At 54.6% G+C, this 19,549-nt stretch overlaps 1 protein-coding gene across 7 annotated transcripts in view; it reads left to right on the forward strand.

Moving 5' to 3' along the window:
- Positions 1-19,549, forward strand: part of MGAT5B (alpha-1,6-mannosylglycoprotein 6-beta-N-acetylglucosaminyltransferase B) — an 80,617-nt gene that overhangs the window by 44,684 nt on the left and 16,384 nt on the right. For 3 of the 7 annotated variants that reach the window (XM_077968851.1, XM_015120344.3, XM_015120343.3), the window contains 3 exons: positions 9,416-9,547; positions 11,338-11,471; positions 17,762-17,892. In XM_077968851.1, coding sequence (XP_077824977.1) covers positions 9,416-9,547; positions 11,338-11,471; positions 17,762-17,892 — 397 coding nt within the window. 7 annotated transcript variants of the gene reach the window in all.

Genomic DNA, 19,549 nt, shown 5'->3' on the forward strand with positions numbered 1-19,549 from the left:
GGTGGAGGCAGCGGGAGAAAGGATTAGAACCAAATATGGCAAAATGTTAAGGCTTGACAAGGCAGGGAAGTGGAAGCATTGGAGCATTATATGATTTTCTATAATTTTCTGGATGCTTGGACTATTTTATAACTTATAAGCACACAGATTAGGAAAAGGTGGGGAAGAACCGCGTCTTGGCACCTAGACTTGTGAACGGCGGCTCTCCTGCATCACCCTCCCTGTTCCAAGAGGAGGCACGAGAGGCCGACGATTATGTTACGCTAAAAATCCCCGGCCCCTCTCCTGTCTCCTTTTTCCTTCCCCTTCCTTCAGTTTCAAGGAGGCATTTTAACCTCCTGGCTGAGTGGGGAGCGAGCGCAGGAGCTACATATCCCAGCCACGCCTGGCAGCCGGACACCCGACCCAAGTTGGCTGGCGGTCAGATCTTTCCCCGGAAAATTCAGACCTGGATGGGCAGAAGACCTAGATGGCAGGCAAGGGGACAGAGAGGGAGCAGGCGCTGGCATGCCGAGTGTGGTGGGATCTCGTTCAGTGTAGCCAAATGTCGTGGAAGGTTGTGGGCTTCTGCTGCTGGGGCCTGGGGCTGCCCTGGCCCCTGCCCTTCATCCTTCCTCGGGATCCAGGAGCGACCTTCCTCGCAAGGGCCTCGTCTCCCCTCATGCTCCATGTGCTGCACTGGCGTCTCAGGGAGTCTGTTTCTTGGAAGTCAAGGCCCCGGGTCAAGTCTGAACATTGACCAAAAAGCAAGACCGATGGAGGCCGTGCCATGTCACCTGTCCCAGGTCTGGCCTGGCCTGTGTTGGGGAGGGCTGCAAGGGAAGACTCATGGAAATGACGTCGCTGACCCTCATGAGAGATCCATGCACCCTGAGTGGAGTGGGGAGAACTTGGGGAGATAGATAAGAAATGAGGACAGACCAGGCCTTCAGCTCATACCCGTAACCCCAGCACTTTGGGAGGCTGGGATTACAGGCGGGTGCCTTGAGTCTAGGAGTTCAAGACCAACCTGAGCAAGTGAAACCTAATCTCTACAAGAAAAAACTCAAAAGAGAAAGGAATGAGAAGGACTGGCTTCTGGATGCTCCTAAAGGAGGCAGGATTCGTCCCTGTGGAGGAGGCATCGGGGCCCCTGTGAATCTCAGGGGTCGTGGGTTCTCGAGAAGGGATGGGGGGACCAGTGTTCTTCCTCTGCCAAGCACAGACCAAGAGAGCGTCTTGTCAGATGGTGGCTGGAGAGGAGGAAGGTGGCAGCGGACGAGCTTCAGGAACCATCTGTCAGGGAGACTGGAAGGAGCCACCCACGGGAAGGGTCAAACTCAGGGGTTCCTGCCTCTTGGAAACTGGGACCAGGGCTGGTCTGGGGCCCTTTTTATTCTGGGTGAAGCTGGCAGAGGCACAGGATGGTACGAGTAACCCCCTAGCACTCCTCCCAACTACGCTGTCAGGTTTGAGTCAGCCTAGTTGTGCTAAGTCCAACGCCAGGTGGGAGGTTTCACTATGACTCAGTGGCCAATTAAATGCTTTCAAGTCCGGGTTTAGTGCGAGGATTTGCACACCAACCTTCACTGCAAATATATTCAGCACCCACAGGCCAGTGGCTCGGGATACATGTGCACTGACTAACAAGCCAGGCGGGTCCGAATGTCCCTCGAAGTCAGTTTCTTTGCTATGTCTCCGGCCTCCGCAGGGCCGTCTGTGGTCATTTCTCAGCTGCCTCTGGCTTCGCTTTCTTGCTGAGTCTCGGGGGTGCCTTCCCACAGCAGGTGTCATCTCATCACCCCAGTCCAGCATACATTTATCACGTTGAAGGATCAGCAGTTTCACTGTGGGCTGAGTCACTTGTCATAAGTGACTCCATTTTGAGATTATTGAGGATCACGAAACACTATCCTATATCACCACCTGCCCCTCAAGTCAGAGTAGCTTTGGTAAAAGGAATGCATTTTCCTGGGAGCCAGACTGCTTTTTCCTCGGCAGCTCTAGCGTGGAGCCAGAGGCCTTCAACATCCGAATCCAGGATGCAGGGCTGTGTCTTAGCTTTTGGCCCTCATCTCCCACCGAGACTGCTTGAGTGGGATTGACAGCAGAGTCTTACCCCAAGGCCCCTGCACAAGTTGGTTCTCAGCAAAGGTTGGTGGAACTGGATAGAATAGCCAAGAGCCCCTGGCACACAGGAATCACCCGAGGAACTAAAAATAATCCCCAACGCCCAGGCCCCAACCCAGAACAAATAGAGGAACCCTCGGGGAGGCTTGGCCACCTTCCTCCTCTCCAGCCACCATCTGACAAGACACTGTCTTGGTCTGTGCTTGGCAGAGGAAGAACACTGGTCCCCCCATCCCTTCTCGAGAACCCACGACCCCTGGATGAGATAACCTGGATTCGGGCTCAGCGTTTACAGGCATTTGTTCTAGAAATCGAGGCCTGTCTGTAAGGAAGAGGACTGGGAACAGCCGGAGGGCCGAGTTCCCGTTCCTCTTCCTGCCGCCGTGCTGGCAGCCAGGGGGATGAGTGTGCCGTTTCCTCCAGCTCTCCTGGGAGCAAGGCCCTATTCTTAGCCCTGAGCTTGCTTACTAGGAAAGAACACTGGGGAAGAAAGTGCCAGCTTTGGATGCCAGCCCCACTTTGGGTCTGCAGTGTTGAGGATACGCTGCTCCCTCAGTTTCCCTTTCGGAGGCTCCCCCCGCCAACCGCACACCTTGCACCCCACCTGCCCCCACACCCATGCTTTGTGGTGGCTTCGGCTATAAGGAGCACCTGGACTGTGCCCCCATCTGCCTTTGGGCTCCCTTTTCCTCTGAGCCACAGACCCCGAGGGGGCCTGGCAGCTCTCAGCTGTGGCCCTGAACCCTCGAGGGCATGGGGTATGTGCTGGAGATGTTCAAGGTCATCTGCTTTTTTGGGAGATGGGAGCTGAGGGCAGGGCCATCCCAATGGCTCCATAAAGCAACTCTGGGCTGCTTCTGTTGGATACAGGGAGGTCAGTCCATCCTGGGCAAGAAGAAAATGCTGCAGGACTGTGTAATTCTTTCCTCGTTAGTGATCCTAACCCCTGCTTCCTAAAGCAGCTCATTAGATGCCCAGTTCAACCTCTGAGTTTCTTCTTTCTGCCCCCATCTGATCTGTCAGGGACCAGACAGTGACCTGCTCTGGTAATGGGCCATGGTGGGGTCAGGGGCTGCCCATGATGCTTGGGAAACGGGCACTAGTCAGGTTTGGAGGATTTCAGGGCCCTGGGGAGGCAGAACGTCTCAGGCTGCACCGGCTGTGTGTTCCCCCTGAGAGGCACCCAGTGAAGTTGTGGATCCTGCCTGCACTTCAGCCCCTGGAGCCAAAGATCTCTGAGCCCTTTGCAAGGATTCTTTTTAATTAGGTCTCTCCCACACAAGAGAAAGAGAGAGAGAATAGTTTGTTCCACAGTTTGAGCGCTACCTGGAGAGATTATTTCTAGCCACAGACCAAAGGCACAGAGAGAAATAAAACCAGAGAATTTTTAGCCTAAAAGAGACCGTGGAGATTCGCCTGAGCACGTGTCCCACATGTGGAGGCGGCAACAGAGCGATGCAGTGGCTTGCGGAAGGCTACCCAGCAAACGCCTGCTGGAGCTCCTGGCGAGGGATATTTTTCATTGCCAGAATTCAGCATTTGAATTCCTAGCCGAGGGTTTCTTCTATTAAGTGAAGGTTTATTTTTCTCCTCCCTCATCCCATCTCCCCATCCTCCTCTTGGATTTTTAGCAAAGAGTGCCTGAGCCAGTCCTTCCCTGGATATTTACTAAGCCCCTGTGTTGTTTGTGGCCAGCTGGGAGTCCCAGGCAGGTGGGGAATGTGACAGCTGGAGAAGATGGGGCCTCAGCCCCTCTGGGAGGCAGAGTGCTTGGCATGGGAGCCGGGAATGTGAATGGGTTGACTTAAAAATTATTTTTAAATCATTCATATTTTTAAGACTGGGTCTCACTCTCTTGCCCAGGCTAAAGTGCAATGATGTCATCACAGCTCACTGCAGCCTTAACATCCTGGATTCAAACGATTCTCCCACCTCAGCCTCCTGAGTAGCTAGAATGACAGGCACATGCCACCATGCCTGGCTAATTTTTAGTATTTTTGGTAGAGATGGGGTTTCGCCATGTCGTCCAGGCTGGTCTCAAACTGCTGGACTCAAGCGATCCTCCCACCTAGGCCACCTAAAATGCTGGGATTATAGGCGTGAGCCACTGTGCCGGGCCGGCTTTTTAAAAAATTATAGTAAGACGCACATAACATAAAATGTGCTGCTGTAACCACTTCGAAGGGCACAGTTCAGTGGCAAAGCACATTCACATTGTGGTGCAACCATCGCCACCATCCATCTCCAGATCTCTTCCTGCAAAACTGAAACTCCTTACCCGTTAAACAATAATTTCCTGTTCCTTCCTCCCCCGAGAGGGTAGCTTTTCCGGGTGGATTAATTTGGGCACAGTGCAGGGGCCAACTCTAACCAGGTGACCTGCAGAAATGCTCCATTCCCCTGGCCGCCCTACCCCTACCCCTTTCATCTTGGGATTTAGACTCCTATTCATCTGGCCTGGGGACACTCAGAAATATATTCTAATCAGCCAGTTTGGCAATTCCACGCAAACTTCCCCGTCCTTCCCAAGCACTGGCTATTGGCAGTGGGCAGACGGTGGGGTACGCAGCAGATGCATTTCATGTTCCTTCTGTCCCTGAGGTCCTCCCTCTGCCCACCCCTATCTGTGGGGGCTGCTGAACCATCCTCTTGACCCAGCCCTGGCCTGAGAGTTCAAGAGAAATGAGGACTTGGCCTTGGAGGTGCAGAGAGGTCTGGACAGGAGCGTTTTGCGGATTCAGCAGGATTGGTGGAAATGCACAGCCGTGCCTCCCAGGAACCTTTGGCTGAAGGTTGTCGGGGGATGGCGTTTTCAATTCATGTCACTGCTCCAGCCAATCACTTAGCGTAAAATTGCCCGTAAAAGTAAACTTAAAATACAAGTGATAAAACTAGTCTCCCTGCAGCTGACCTTTCTGCTTTCCAGGGGACAAGGCTCAGGTTTCTGACAAGAGCAATGAGGCCGCTGCGGACACCTCCAGGGACGTCCTCCCCTTCCATTGAAAATCCTTGTTTTTCAGGGTTGGGGACATGTGGGCTTCTCCTTAACTCCTCCTGGGAAGGGGATGCTGCTGTCTCCGGGCTGACTGGTCTCCCTCCTCTGCTGTGATGTCCTTTGAGCCGCGTGGAGGGCCACTGGGCCCAGGTCCAGACCCAAAGGCCAGTGGCCAAGGCACCTTCGCCCCTGGGCCCCTCACTCACCCACACTCTCTCCGGGGAGGCTTTTCTCGGCCAACTGTTAAACATTGAAACCAGTTATTCCTGAGGGTCATCTCATCTACCGCTTTGTTATTGCTTCATGAATACAGCAGATGTTTAGTGGGTCAGGTCCTGTCCTTGGTCTTGAGTTTTAAAGATGGCCTGACCCTGCCCTCAAAGGGGCCTCCAGGTGGGAAGAGGTGTGTCCCAGGTATGGAGGGAGCAGAGTGGGAGGGGTGTCTCAGGTAAGGCTTCCTGGAGGAGGAGGCGATGTTTGAGTTAAGCACGTGGAGGTGAGAAGAGTATTTTAGACCCAGGGAATGGTTTCTGTGAAAGCAGGGCACCGTCGCAGGAGAACCTTGGTAGGATCAGAGGGGAGGGTTTGGCTGGGTCCACCTTGAAATTTCTGTGGCCCCTGGCCTCACGTGTGACAGAGACAGGAAGTGTCCGCTCTCACTTATCTTAGTTGCATGCTGGTGACAGCTGCTGTCTTATTGTAGATTCCTTCTCCCCCATCCGTTAATATTCCTCCCTTTTTTTCTGGTTTAGTCAAAACTTTGACTTCACACTGAGCGGGGTGTGCATGGGGGAAGCAATTGCTCAGCAATGTGCCCCTGCTCCTGCCCGGGTGGAAGGACCTGGGTGCGAAGGTTTAGGGCTGATGCTTCGTGGGGTGAGGACTGACTGCCCAAGTGGGTCCTGCATAAGGTGGGGCTCAGTGGGGGTCCACCTTCTGCCCACTCCCTTGCTCCCTCCATGCACACCCAGTGGGCCTGTGCTGGAGAGGCTGCTGCAGACCCTGGGGGGCACAGGGTGTTGTGCAGGGGCTGCAGCTGTTGCTTCCACAGGGGTTAGGTGGGGAAGCATCCTGGAAGTCCTGGCTCAGAGGCAGTGGGAAGCCTCAGAAAGGGTCAGGACCCTGGGGAGATGTGACCAAGTTTCCATTGTAGAAAGACTCTGATCCCAGTTCTGCTCCTTCCTGGCTGTGTATCCTTAGGTAAGTTACTCAGACTGTCTGTTTCCTCATCTGTAAAGATGGGAACAGGATGAGAATGGGTCTGATCTGGTAGGGTAGTTGCTAAGATGAAAGGAACTGATGCATCAGTAAGTTGAAAGCACATAGAATGATGCCTGTGTCCAAAATGTTAGCCTTGAAGATGGCGAGGATGATGGACTCACCTTAGAACCACAGCGTGGCGGTCTCCCAGGAGAGGGCTGTGAAGTGCTACAACCCCTCTGTCCTCTCAGTGGCCCCGGCGTCTGGGACTAGGGTCAGGGGTGTGGTCAGTGATGGGGCAACAAAAGGAAGCTCCCAGGACAGAGAGATAACATGTTGCCTGGAAACCAACCAGAGATCTGTAGGGAAACCAGTCATGTTCCTGGTGCAGGTAGCAGCTCCTAGACCCACCTACGGTTTGTATTTTCAGGATTGTCTTAATTTTGCTAGACCCAGATTCCATGTGGGAGGAGCAGCCACCCCCTTCCTGGTTTCTGCAAGGAAGGGGATAGAGGGAGCATCTTTGTGTCCTTTTGTGTGTGGTTCTCAATTGGGTTGGGGAGGTGAGGAAGAGGGGACTTCTGGAGCCCCAGGGCAAAAAAAAAATGAAGCTTCTTTCTGGGGCATCAGTTTTACTGGAGGAGTTTTGGGAGTGAGAAAGTCCATGCTTCACAGAAAACAACAGGGGTATCTTGCAGAGTGAATGCAGAATTTGTTCGACACTTAAACGTACCACCAAATATTTCATGAAGTCTCCAGGTTGTGGGAGCTGCTGCCTGTGATGGCTCCAGACCCCTGGGGCCTGTGCTCCTTCTCCTTTGCTTTCTGGGTATTTCAACCAAAAAGTTGAAGAGGGAGGCACTGCCTTAGAAGCCGTGGATCAGAGAATCCCGTGTGGCAGGCGGTCTGGGTTGGAAAGAGGGGAAGACGGGAAGGTTGGAGGGATGGGGGAGGAGCCCGTGGCCATTTTTAAGTTTATAGACAAGAAATGAGGAGGAAACGGTTATTAGGTTTTCACATTCCCCTCTCACACTTAGCAGCAAAGGTTCTGACATGGCGGGGAAGTCAGTGTGGGGACAGCGCAAGAGGCTGGTGGGGGTACCAGCTGGAAGTGGGGGGCAAGGCCCAGAGAAAGCGCCTCCCCTCTTGCTGCCTTTCTCTGCAGGGTAAGGCTGACCTCTGATGGCTTAGTCCCTCTGCTGGCAGCTTCTCCCCACCTCTTTCCATCACAGCGCTGTCGGCAAGTCACCAGAAACATCACTGACACGGTGCCACTTTGGACGGTGTGCTAACGGATGGTGTGCACAGTCCCCTCCCCGAGCTTCTGAGCATGCGCAAAGCGAGCATGCACCTTTCGGGCCTGTACTTTTCCACCTGGCCTGAATGGTTTCAAGGAGCCCAGACACAGCCCAGGAAACTGATCAATCCTGGCCCCTTGCCATTAATGAGCAGGTGACCTTGTCAAAGCTCATCATCTCCCCAGCCTGACTCTGTTTATCATGTGGGTCCCTGAAGGGCCTCCCTAGTAGGAGGTATCCTAGGTCTCTTACAGAGCTGGCACCTGAACCCCGAATCCTGGGGAGGTGGGCATCCCCGGGAGATGGGGCCCGATGGCCTGGCTGCTTCCCAATCTGGGTTGGGAGCAAAGGACAGTTACATCCAGCTCCATGAGGTGACGCGTCCACCAAGAGCTGTTGAGAGAGAAAAATGAAGACAGGGCACGTGGCCTTCTCTGCCCATCCCTCCACCAATGGGCCCCTCCTCAGGACACCTCCACTGTGCCTCAGCACATGCTGTTCAGATCTCCGCTCCAGCACCCCTAGGTGTACACACCTCACATGGCTCGTGCTCCTGGGGCTGGGGCCACATCCCACGTGTCTCTGAGTTCATGATGTGGGCACAGGGCCTGGCACCCCACATGCACTCAAGAAACATTTGTTAAAGAGAATTATCTTGAGGACCCGGTGGGGAGTGGGTGTTTGGGGAAGCAGGTGCCTGACCGGGTTCTGCATGCATTCTGAGCTCCCGGGCGTCCTCCTCTGGTGGAGTGGGGAAGGGAATGTGGAAGGACCGTCTCTGTGGAGGATGGCGCATCCCACCTGACTCGGGCTCAGCGTAGACTTAACTGAATGAACAAGTGACCGGATGCCTCATCATTCCCTGCAGGGGAGACACCGAGGCTGTAGAGTTGGAATAAGCAGGGGCTCCTGGAGGGAGGAGCTGGTTTGTACAGATGCTGGCAGGGGGGTTGTGGGCAGAGGAGTTTAAAATGGCAGCTGTGGCTGCCGGGACAGGGGGCTTTGAACCCTTCCCCAGGGAGGCAGACTGAGCAGATGTGGGGATTCTAGAGGAAGCCATGGGGTGTGGTCATGTCCTTCCATGTCCTCCTGTCCATGCTCCTGGAGCCGGGGACCTGGGGGGGCCAGCAGGAGGAGATGACCCAGCAGCTCCAGCCAGATGGGATGCCAGATGGCAGAGGGGCACCACCCCTTCTCTGACCAAGCTGCGTCTTCCAGGTCACCAGAGGCAACCTTGTCCCAGATGAAAACCTGTGTGTAAATGACCCGGCAGGTGAGGGCAGGCAGGTCCCGTGCGGTGCCCGGAGTGGGAAACAGGTGACCAGTGGCCTGCAGGAGCTTGTGGCCTCAGCCAACCTGGGCGCCAGGAGCTCGGTCACTCCTGCAAGACTGCACTTTTCTGAGGCAGGAGGTTTGGGGCCCTCATCCAGACAAACACATAGCTGAGCTTGAGGACTGCAGCCAGCATCCATGGGATTTGTGAGAGTTAGAGAAAGGCTCCCTCTCTGGGTAGCCACAGCCCTGCGGGAGCACATTTGTGGCAATGACAAAAAGTGCCCCTTCTTCCCGGCAGGTAGCCCAGGCTGGGTGCACGGGAGCCCACACTGACGTCAGTCCCACCTGCCCCTCGCTGGATTGCCTTGTGCAGTGAAAAACCTACGTTACCGTATAGGGCCATCCTGCTCACTTCCTGTCTGAGAGTCTGTGCTAAGCTCTCTGCACTTTTACTGTTCATCCTGGGCTCTAAGGAACTGGGGCGGCTGGTTGGGCAGGTGGGTCTTGGGGCCCAGACTCTGAAGGGCTCTTCTCTCAGTAACTTAGGGGTGCCGCCAGGCCGGGGGAGCTGCCCGCTCACCATGCCCCTGCCCTTCGACCTCATCTACACCGACTACCACGGCCTGCAGCAGATGAAGCAGCACATGGGACTCTCCTTCAAGAAGTACCGGTGAGAGGGTGGCCAGAGGGTGGGCACGTGACCTGCATGCCAGGGGAGAAAGCTCCTCCTTCACACCCTGCCCCCACGTCCCCACTCAGCCAGCTGGGCCCAAGTGGGAGAACATACTGTCCTGCATCCTGCCCTCCGCCCTCCCCTCCCCTTCCCCCCTTTCCTCCCCCATCTCTCCTCCCCTCCCCCTCCCCCTCATCTCCCCCACCCCCTCCCCTCCCCTTCCCCCATTCCCCTTCCTCCATTCCACTCTCCCGCATTCCCCCTCCCCTTCCCTCCCCTCCCCTTCCCCCATTCCACCCTCCCCTCCCCTTCCTCCATTCCACCCTCCTCTCCCCTTCCCCGTCCCTTGCCCCTACCCCCTTCTCTCCCCACCCCCTCCCTTCCCTTCCCCCATTCCACTCTCCCCCCATTCCCCCTCCTCCTTCCCCTTCCCTCCCCCTTTCCCCCTCCCCTTCTCTCCCCTCCCCTTCCCTTCCCTCCCCTGCCACTTCCATGTCTGCCTCCCGGCTAACACAATGATAATTAATAAACCACCCAGGGAGTTGCTCCATCACCCCTCTGCTGCTTTGAGGCTGGGGGCAGGGGACCAGGGTAATCTACATGGAGTGGGGCTGAGGAAGTGGAGAGGGGTACAAGGGAACGGGACAGTAACCAGGGCTGTGACCCTGCTGTGGGGACCTTGGGGTGGGGAGAGTTGCTCAGCACTCCCCTCTTCCTCCACCCCACCCTCTCTCCGTCTGGAGGAAGGCCAAGGCCATCGCTCCCTGTCTCACTGCAGCCAGCGGGATGTGGGGCTTAATTTAGCACAGAGAGCCCTGCTATTTATTACGTGTGCTCCAGTCCCATTGACGATCCCACATGATTTTATTAGGGAAAAAAGTGACAGGCAGTGTTATTGCTTTTATTATTAATGCGCGTTCTCTATGCACTGGGCGCTCTCTCCCACCCCAGGCCCCTTCCCTGGGGGAAAAGTGCCGACCTCAGCACTCTGCAGACAATTCTGGGTCACCAGGAAGGACGCTGGGGTGAGGAGCTCCTTGCAGGGCCTCTGAGTCTTGGTGCTTTTTTTCAGGTGCCCCTTCCAAGGGGTAGGGTGGGCAGAGGGTGTGGCTCTGGGGCTGTGGCCCATTGAGAGTGGCCTCGGAGTTCGTCTGGCCCTGCAGTTGGCGGATCTATAGGAACAAGCCCCCTCTGTTTTGAACTTAGGCCTCCACCGCTGGAGGCAGCAGAGGGAGAAGAGCCCTGTGGAGCAGAGCCTCTGCCCAGCTGCAGGGTCCACCCCGGCTGGGACCAGTCTTGCAGAGGAGGCTCAGAAGTGCTGCCACCCAAAGACAGCCCATGGGCAGTGCCTGGGACCCTGCCTGTTGCATCCTGGCCCTATAGACCGGGCACATCCAGGGGTGTCAGGCTCCTGAGCAGAGGGGCTATGGACTCCCGACCCAGGCAGGCGCAAATTGTATAGAGGACCTGGGGGACAACAGAGAGGGCCCCCTCTCCAAACAGTGCCTCCCTTCTGGGTGGCAGTAATGGCTACAGTTCCTGAGTGCTAACCACGGACCGTGGGCCAGGAGCCTCCCTACAACCCTGAGACAATTGGGCTGTTGTTTTTCCCACTTGACAGATGAGGCAGCACAGAGAAGTGAAGGCACTTGCCTGTGGTCACACAGCGAGGCAGTGTCCTAGTCCAAGTGCTAACACACACTGTGCTACTCTGACCCCGCCACTGGCTGGTGACAGTGCTCGTGGCTGGGGTTACTGACCCTGGTTCCCGGTCCCTGGGGGGGCAGGTGCCGAATCAGGGTCATCGACACCTTCGGGACGGAACCTGCATACAACCACGAGGAGTACGCCACGCTGCATGGCTACCGGACCAACTGGGGCTACTGGAACCTCAACCCCAAGCAGTTCATGACCATGTTTCGTGAGTGCCCCACTGGGTGGGGGGGGGGTCAGGGTCAGGAGGTCCTCCTTGTGGTTCTCAGAGGTGGCGCGAGAGGCGGCCAGGGTCTCGCTCCTCCCTCTCTTTCCTTCTCCAGCCAGTGGGGTGGTGGGACCCAGCAAGCATCGCCTTCTTCTCCGTAAGTGTATGAACCAGGAAGGAAGCTTCTGGTGCTATATGGGGAGCAGGAAGCATGGAGGGGATGTCCAGGGCGGGGTGACCTCCCTGACTCCAGCAGACGTAGCCTTCACCCTCCAGGAGGGCGGTTGGGCACACAGTTCCAGAACACAGGGGACTCCGTGGCCTCCCAGAAAGACAGGCATTCCAGAGTAGGTTGGAGAACTTCCCTGGGTGGAAAGGAGCAGGCAGGCAGAGGGAACAGATGCAGTAAAGAGGGATGCGGGAAGAACTGGAAGGTTCCAGAAATGCAGGAGTGGACTTGGCTGCCAGGGCTCCAGGCAAGGAACGTGAGTGGAGCTGGGCTTCAGCTATTTGTTTGTTTGTTTTTTGAGACAGGATCTGGCTCTATTGCCCAGGTTGGAGTGCAGTGGTGTGATCTCCTCAGCTCACTGCAGCCTCGACCTCCTGGGCTCAAGTGATCCTCCTGCCTCAGCCTCCCAAGTAGCTGGCATTACAGGCATCCACCACCACGCTCAACTAATTTTTATATTTTTTGTAGAGAAAGGGTTTCACCAGGTTGCCCGGGCTGGTCTTGAATTCCTGGGCTCAAGCGATCGGCCCACGTAGGCCTCCCAAACTGCTGGGATTACAGGCGCAAGCCACCGTGCCTGGGTTTCAGTTGTTTTTAATGATACTCTAAAATGTATATACAACTGACCTATCCTGTTAAACGCAGCTCACTGAAAACAATTTCACCTTTTCTTGACATCTCAGGGTCAGTTCTCTGCCTCCCACCCAGGTGCATGGGCCTGCTCTTCTGGACGGCAGAGGTGCGGAGCTGTGTCCCCTCCCCGTGTCTGCTTCGCGCTGCGCTCTTCCACCTTAGTGGGAGGCTCTTGGCTGTCACTTTTAATTGTTGTCAGTATATCTGCCTCCAGCGGCATCTTGCGTGTGGCTCTTTGAAGGCTCTGGGCCAGAAAGCTAGATAAGCACCCTTGTTAGGATTGCATCTATTAAATTAAGAGCATCACAGACTCTGAGCGGAGTCTTGAGGGACTTGCTTGTGAGTAAAGTATGTGATTTGTATTTAGCCTGTCAAATTCATGGCATCTCTTGTGGGTGCTTGGACTATTCTTTTTTTTTTTTCTGATTCTCTAGACTCTTGGCTGTACTGGGGCAGATGTGATTTTTGAATAAATAAGTAATGGCATCATTGAATTGCAGAAGGTTGGGAAAGTGGGAAGGTTCCTGGGGCCCACGCAGTCCAGATGAGAAAACCAAGGCCCAGAGAGGTAGAGCATGCAGCCTGAGGTTACACAGCTCAGTCGGGACCAGACTCCTTCTGCAGGGCCTATTTCAAGGTTGCATTAGACTTCTCACTGTCCTCCCAGCAGAAAAGTGCTTGGGGTAGAGCAAGCACAGGGAGCAGATTTCTGGAGGGAAAGGAAATGGGGAGTGGAAATAGAGGTGGGGAGGAAATGGTGTTGCTCTGGGCTGTGGAAGAGGAAAAGCTACGGAGATGAGAGGCTTGGGTAATTAGATCACTTAGAAGGGAAGCAGTCAGGCCAGGCATGGGGCTAACACCTGTAATCTCAGCACTTTGGTAGACTAAGGCGGGCAGATCATGAGGTCAGAAGTTCGAGACCAGCCTGGCCAACATGGTGAAACCCCATCTCTACTAAAAATACAAAAATTAGCTGGGCGAGATGGTGGGTGCCTGTAATTTCAGCTACTCAAGAGGCTGAGGCAGGAGAATCGCTTGAACCCGGGAGGTGGAGGTTGCAGTGAGCTGAGATGGCACCACTGCACTCCAGCCTGGGCAACAGAGCAAGATTCCGTCTCAGGGGAAAAAAAAAAAAAAAAGAGAGGAAAAGAAAAAAAGAAGGGAAGCAGTCAGATTGGAGGCTGGTAAGAGGAGCATGGAGGATCAGGGCACCAAGGAGTGGGGTCTTTTAGCCAAGGTTCCTGAGTTCACGTTGGAGGACCACTGAAGGTTCTTCAACTAGAGAATGTCATGAAGAAACTTTTTTTTTTTTTTTTTTTTGATACAGAGTCTGACTCTGTCCTCCAGGCTGGAGTGCAGTGGCATGATCTTGGCTCACTGCAACCTCTGCCTCCCAGGTTCAAGCGATTCTCCTGCCTCAGCCTCCCAAGTAGCTGGGACTACAGGTGCCCGCCACCTTGCCTGGCTAATTTTTTGTATTTTTAGTAGAGATGGGGTTTCACCGTGTTAGCCAGGATGGTCTAGATCTCGTGACCTCGTGATCCGCCCGCCTCGGTCTCCCAAAGTGCTGGGATTACAGGCGTGAGCCACCGCACCTGGCCTTTTTTTTTTTTTTTTTTTTTTTTCTTTCTGAGACAGAGTCTTACTCTGTCGCTCAGGCTGGAGTGCAGTGGTGCGATCTTGGCTCCCTGCAACTTCCGCCTCCTGGGTTCAAGCGATTCTTGTGCATAGCCTTTGGAGTAGCTGAGACCACAGGCACACGCCACCTTGCCTGGCTAATTTTTGTATTTTTAGTAGAGAGAGGGTTTTACCTTGTTGCCCAGGCTGGTCTGGAACTCCTGAGCTCAGGTGATCCACCTGCCTCGGTCTCCCAAAGTGCTGGGATTACAGGCGTGAGCCACTGTGCCTAGCCGGAGAAACATCTTTATTGAGGCATATTATCCTGTCGGACTGCAGGTGGCCAAAGACGATGGAGCAGGTAGGAGGGGGAAGCAGAAATGGGTTAAGAGGCTTCTGCAATGTCCTGCAGTGAGAAAATGAGGACTTGTCCCAGGGTGGAGCCCACTGGATGTGGATTTCCAGACCTGGCAAACTCCTACTCATCCTTCAAAACCTCAAGTCAAATGTCTCCTCTTTTTACCATCACTTTCACTGATCCCCTCATCTACTCCAGGCAGAATGTATTGCCTCTTTACCTCTATTTTTATAATTCTTAAACTTAACTCTGTTAAAGCATATATTGAAGTATGCTAGAGTTATTTGCTTATACATTGCTTTTCCCTGATAGATCATGAACCACTCAAAAAGGGGCCACTAATTGGTTTATCTTAATCTCTCTGGAGCCAACCTAGATCCTCAGAAAACATTAATTGATTGAATAAATCGAAGAAAGTGGGGACAAAAGGGAAGAGGGAGGCTGGCCAGTTTTAATGGCTCAGAGTCCAGGAAGGAAATCAGGAGCAGGCCTGTTCCCATCTAGCTGACTGATTTCCCCAGGGAGCTAACTGGGGGAGCTGCTGCCTCTCCTGGCCTTACCCTTGCTCTGCCCCCAGGAGCTCTTGGCTTAATGGTCCCTGTTATTTTAATTGGTTGCCATACTTCCCTGTTCCCCTCCGACTGGCTTAGCTAATTGTGTTCTAAATGTGTCCCTTCTGGTGGAGTTGGTGGAATGAAGGCAGTTTAGTGCAGGATTCTTCAGCTTTAGAGAGTGGTGGAAATGGGAGAGAGGGCTGGGTGGCAGCTTTGGAGGAGCCAGAGGGGAGGGGGAAGATGGGTGCTGGACAGGTAAACAGGGGCGGGCAGGGGCTGCTTTGCCTGGCGTGGACAGAGCCTCCTCAGACGGAAAGCTGTCCTGACCCTCACCACCCACAGAAAGAACTCCAGGCCTCCAGGGCTCCTCCTGACCCTCCTGAAGCTCTAGAGGAGAGAATGGTTGGTTCTGTAGCTGGATTTTCAGGCCCAAGAATCTGTGAGCTTTGCGGGCACTTACACAGGAAACCGTCATCTCTTCTAAGCTGTACCAGATGTCGATTACTACATCTTGTGGGCCTTGAGGGGTGGGTGGAAATACTACAGTAGATCTACGCATTTGATTAAAACATGCATCCCAATTGGAGAAACATTAAAATGTGGGGAATGTGCATTCAAAATGAAGAACTAGGGTATTTAGAATCAAAGCTGTTGTGGGAAATCAAGGCTGGGTGGCTGCTCCCAGACAGCTCGCTCACCATAGCCCCTTCCATGCAGGAAGGTAGATTAAATATCATTGGATTCAATAAATGGTTTATTCGGGATCCTAGTGCGCAGAAAGCAGGGCTTGTGTGTCTTGCAGATTCGCAGCTCTCATGTTCCTGTTAACCCCTCCCTGGCAGACAGAGCTTTAGCAGTCACTGCGCTCCACACATGGCCATGGAATTGGAGCACGAGATCAAACACATTCCCTGGCCCTGGTGCGTGGGTTCCTGGGAATAAATAAGTCAAATGGCAAGGAAGTCCCGGGGCGATCCCTGCTTTGACAGAGACCTAACTGCCGCAGATGGGGCCACAAAGGGAGGCACAGTCCACCCCCCAGAAGGCTTCCAGGAAGAGGTGTTGTGTGAGAGGGGCCCTGAAGGCTGAGTAGAATTTCCTCATCCAAGACAAAGGGAGGAGGGCAGTGCAGGCCGAGGGGACAGCAGCAGGGACAATGCTTGGAGGTGGGAATGGGAGCCTCTCTCCCCTGTCTCACCCATCTTTCTCCAGCATTCATTCAGCCAGCCCAGGCTCTGTTTCAGGTGCTGGGGGCACAGAAGTGAACAAAACGGAACCATTGCCCACAAGGGGCTTCTATTTTAACAATTATTATTATTGTTTTTGGAGATGGAGTCTTGCTCTGTTGCCTAGGCAGGAGTGTAGTGGCGTGATCTCGGCTTACTAAAACCTCCGCGTCCCAGGTTCAAGTGATTCTCGTGCCTCAGCCTTCTGAGTAGCTGGGATGACAGGAGTGTGCCACCACACCTGGCTAATTTTTATATTTTTAGTAGAGATGGGGTTTTGCCATGTTGGCCAGGCTGGTCTTGAACTCCTGACCTCAGGTGATCCACCCACCTCGGCCTCCCAAAGTGCTGGGATTACAGGCGTGAGCCACCACACCCGGCCTATTCTGACAATTATACATGAACAAATAAATATATAGTCTAATGTCTGGTCAGTAAGTGCTATGATGAAAAATAAAGCTGTTAAGGGGACAATGAGTGACCGGGGTCAGGACAGACCTCTCACCGGCCTGTGAGCACAGTTCTGTATGGAGAGGGGTTGCGTCCAGCAGGGCTCTGGGTGGGCTGGATGGTCAAAGGTGTGGTGGGAGGGGAATGGAGGCAGAGCCTGGTGATTGTCAGGTGGACTTTGGCATATGAGGTTTTGTGCAGAGGAGGAACCTGATATGGCCTAGATTCAAAAGTGTCATTTCAGAGAAAAGACTCTACCAAGACAGCCACAGGAATGGGGAGGCAGCTGTCAGGGTGGTCCCACTGAGAGCTGATACGGCCTAGGCGGGGGTGCAGTCATGGAGAAGGTGGAGAAAGTTCCACCTGGGATGACAGACGCTGCCTATGGGCTCAGGTGGAGGGCGGAAAGATGAGTCAGAGGTGCAGCCAAAGCTTGGTGCTCCAGGGACTGTGAGGAGGGCAGAGTCCCTGCTGGGTCACCCGGGGCCTCAGCCTCAGTTTCCTTATCTGAAAACAAACAGGGGGACTTGATGACCTCTTAGGCTGCTGCTGCTACTGCTGCTGGTGCTTCTTCCTTCTTCCTCCTCCTCCCTTTCCTCCTCCTCTTTCTCCTCTTCCTTTTTTCCTCCTCCTCCTCTTCTTTCTCCTCCTCCTTCTTTTTTCCTCCTCCTCCTCCTCCCCCTCCTCCTCCGTCTCCGTCTTTGTCTTCGTCTTCTTCTTCTCCTTCTTTCTCCTTCTTGCACAGGGTCTCGCTCTGTTGCCCGGGCTGGAGTGCAGCGGTGCGATCAAAGCTCACTGCAGCCTTGAACTAGTGGGCCCAAGCGATTCTCCCACCTCAGCCTCTCGAGTGTCTGGGACTACAGGCGCATGCCACCATGCCTGGCTAATTTTTCTATTTTTAAATAGAGACAGGGTCTCACTTCGTTGCCGAGGGTGATTTCAAACTCCTGGGCTCAAGGGATCCTCCCGCCTCGGCCTCCCAAAATGCTGGGATTATAGGCGTGAGCCACTATGCCAGGCCTAGGTTTCCTTCTGCTCTGAGCTTTGTGGCAGTCTCTGGGAAGTGGGTTCCCAGGCGAGGGCTCTCCGGACCGCACTCCTACGCCCCGCCCCCTTTCCCACCCCTGCCAAAAGAGGACCTCTTGGGCGGGGCAGTCCAGGGAGGCCTGGGGCTGCCATTGGTTGTTTGGTGACCCCGTTCCTTTTGCATGCTCGGGCTGCAGCTCACACCCCCGACAACTCCTTCATGGGCTTCGTGTCCGAGGAGCTCAACGAGACGGAGAAGCAGCTCATCAAAGGCGGCAAGGCCAGCAACATGGCCGTGGTGTACGGCAAGGAGGCCAGCATCTGGAAGGTGAGTGCGGCCCCTGCGCGCGGGAAGCACCAGCCTGCCCAGCACAGGCCCCCGCCTGGGTCCCGCATCTCCTCCTTCCAGGATGCGGCGCCCACCTCCCGCCCAAGCCCTGCATGCTGGAAATGTCTCCCATGAACAGTTCAGGACAGAAAGTTCCTAAGTGCTATTTAAAGACACCCAGTCTGGAAGCTGACAGCTTGTCCCCCGGACTCTCGTAATAAATGATTCCTTAATTGAGGACTGTGACTAAATCTTCCACCCTCCCAAGGAACAGATCAATAGACAATGTAAGCCCAGCAAGGGCGTCGTCGGTGGGTGGGGAGTGGTCAGGCTAGACTTGGGGGTTCTGTGGGATGAAAGGCAGAGAGAAGCAAGAGAGGCATAGAGATTAGAACCCCATCTTCAGGGTTGGGGGTCCCCAGAGAGGAGCTGTCTGCACGGGGTGTTGTCTGCGAATCACCACTAACCTGCTGTCTGTCTCTCTGTTCCCTGCGCTCCCCCTGGCCACGAGGCAGCTCCAGGTATGGAAACCGCTTGCAGCCGGCCCCTTCTGCCCTCTGCTCCCTTCCCTGCTCCAGCAGCCGCTCCAGGGGTCTCTCCTCGTGATGTTCCCCTGACTCAGGCTCTCTGGGGCTTGTGGTTCCTGTGGATGGACCAAGGTGGGGAGGAGGATGATGGGGACAGCAGAGTCCTAGGAGCCGTCTTTCCTGGCTCCTCTGTGACAGGGAGGCAGGTCCCTGGAGGTCAAGGTCCTGCTTGGCATGGCCACAGGGCAGCTCCTGGCAGTGAGAGGGACCAGCGTTCGATGGGTTATTGCATCAGGCAGGTGGCATGAGGTCAAGGTTAATAATGAAGATACCAATCAGGGGAAGCCCCTGCACCCTACATCAGGCCTGTTACATGATCGTTGGATTTAATCACTCTCACAGCTGTGTGAGATCCAGCTGTCCCAGGAAAACCCCAAAATAATCATGATTTAAACAAGATGGAAGTATATTTTCTTTCCTGCTTGCAAATTCGAGAGGTCGGGAGGGCTGGTGTGGCGTTCCCGGGGGTCTTCTTACCTTGACCCACCGTGTTGAGTTTCCACCCTGGCCTTGTCTCATGGTTCAAGATGACTACAGCCATTTGAGTCATTACATCTGCATCCCAGCCCGCAAGGAGAAGGAAGGAGCAGAGGGGGACACCACGTTTCCCACACTGCTCATCAGCTCCGTCTTGGCCACAGGGCCATGCCCACTTCCAGGGGACGCTAGGTGACTTTATTTCCAGGCAGCTCAGCTCAATGTGCCCAGCCCAGTTCTGGGTTCTATGACTGAGGAAGGAGGAGAGAAGGAGGACTCGGGGGGGATCTCACCATCTGGGTGGCATCCACCCAAGAGGCTACTGTTCACTGAGAGCTTGCTATGTGCCAGGCATTGTGCTGAGGGCTCATGTGCATCTCTTATTTCACCTTCACACCATGAGGTAGGTACTGTGTTTGATCCTGCCCACTCCACAAATGAGGACACCAGGGCACAGTGGGTTAAAAGGTGACCCATAGCTAGTAAGCACCGAGCTGATGTTCCAGCCTACATCGATCTAAGTCCAGAGCCAGGGGTGCTTGGCCCTGACTCCACAGTCTGTTCAGCATTATGAAGCCTTGGAGAATGGCAGA

The sequence above is a fragment of the Macaca mulatta genome, chromosome 16, assembly GCF_049350105.2.
Source record: "Macaca mulatta isolate MMU2019108-1 chromosome 16, T2T-MMU8v2.0, whole genome shotgun sequence".
NCBI classification, from domain to species: Eukaryota; Metazoa; Chordata; class Mammalia; order Primates; family Cercopithecidae; genus Macaca; species Macaca mulatta.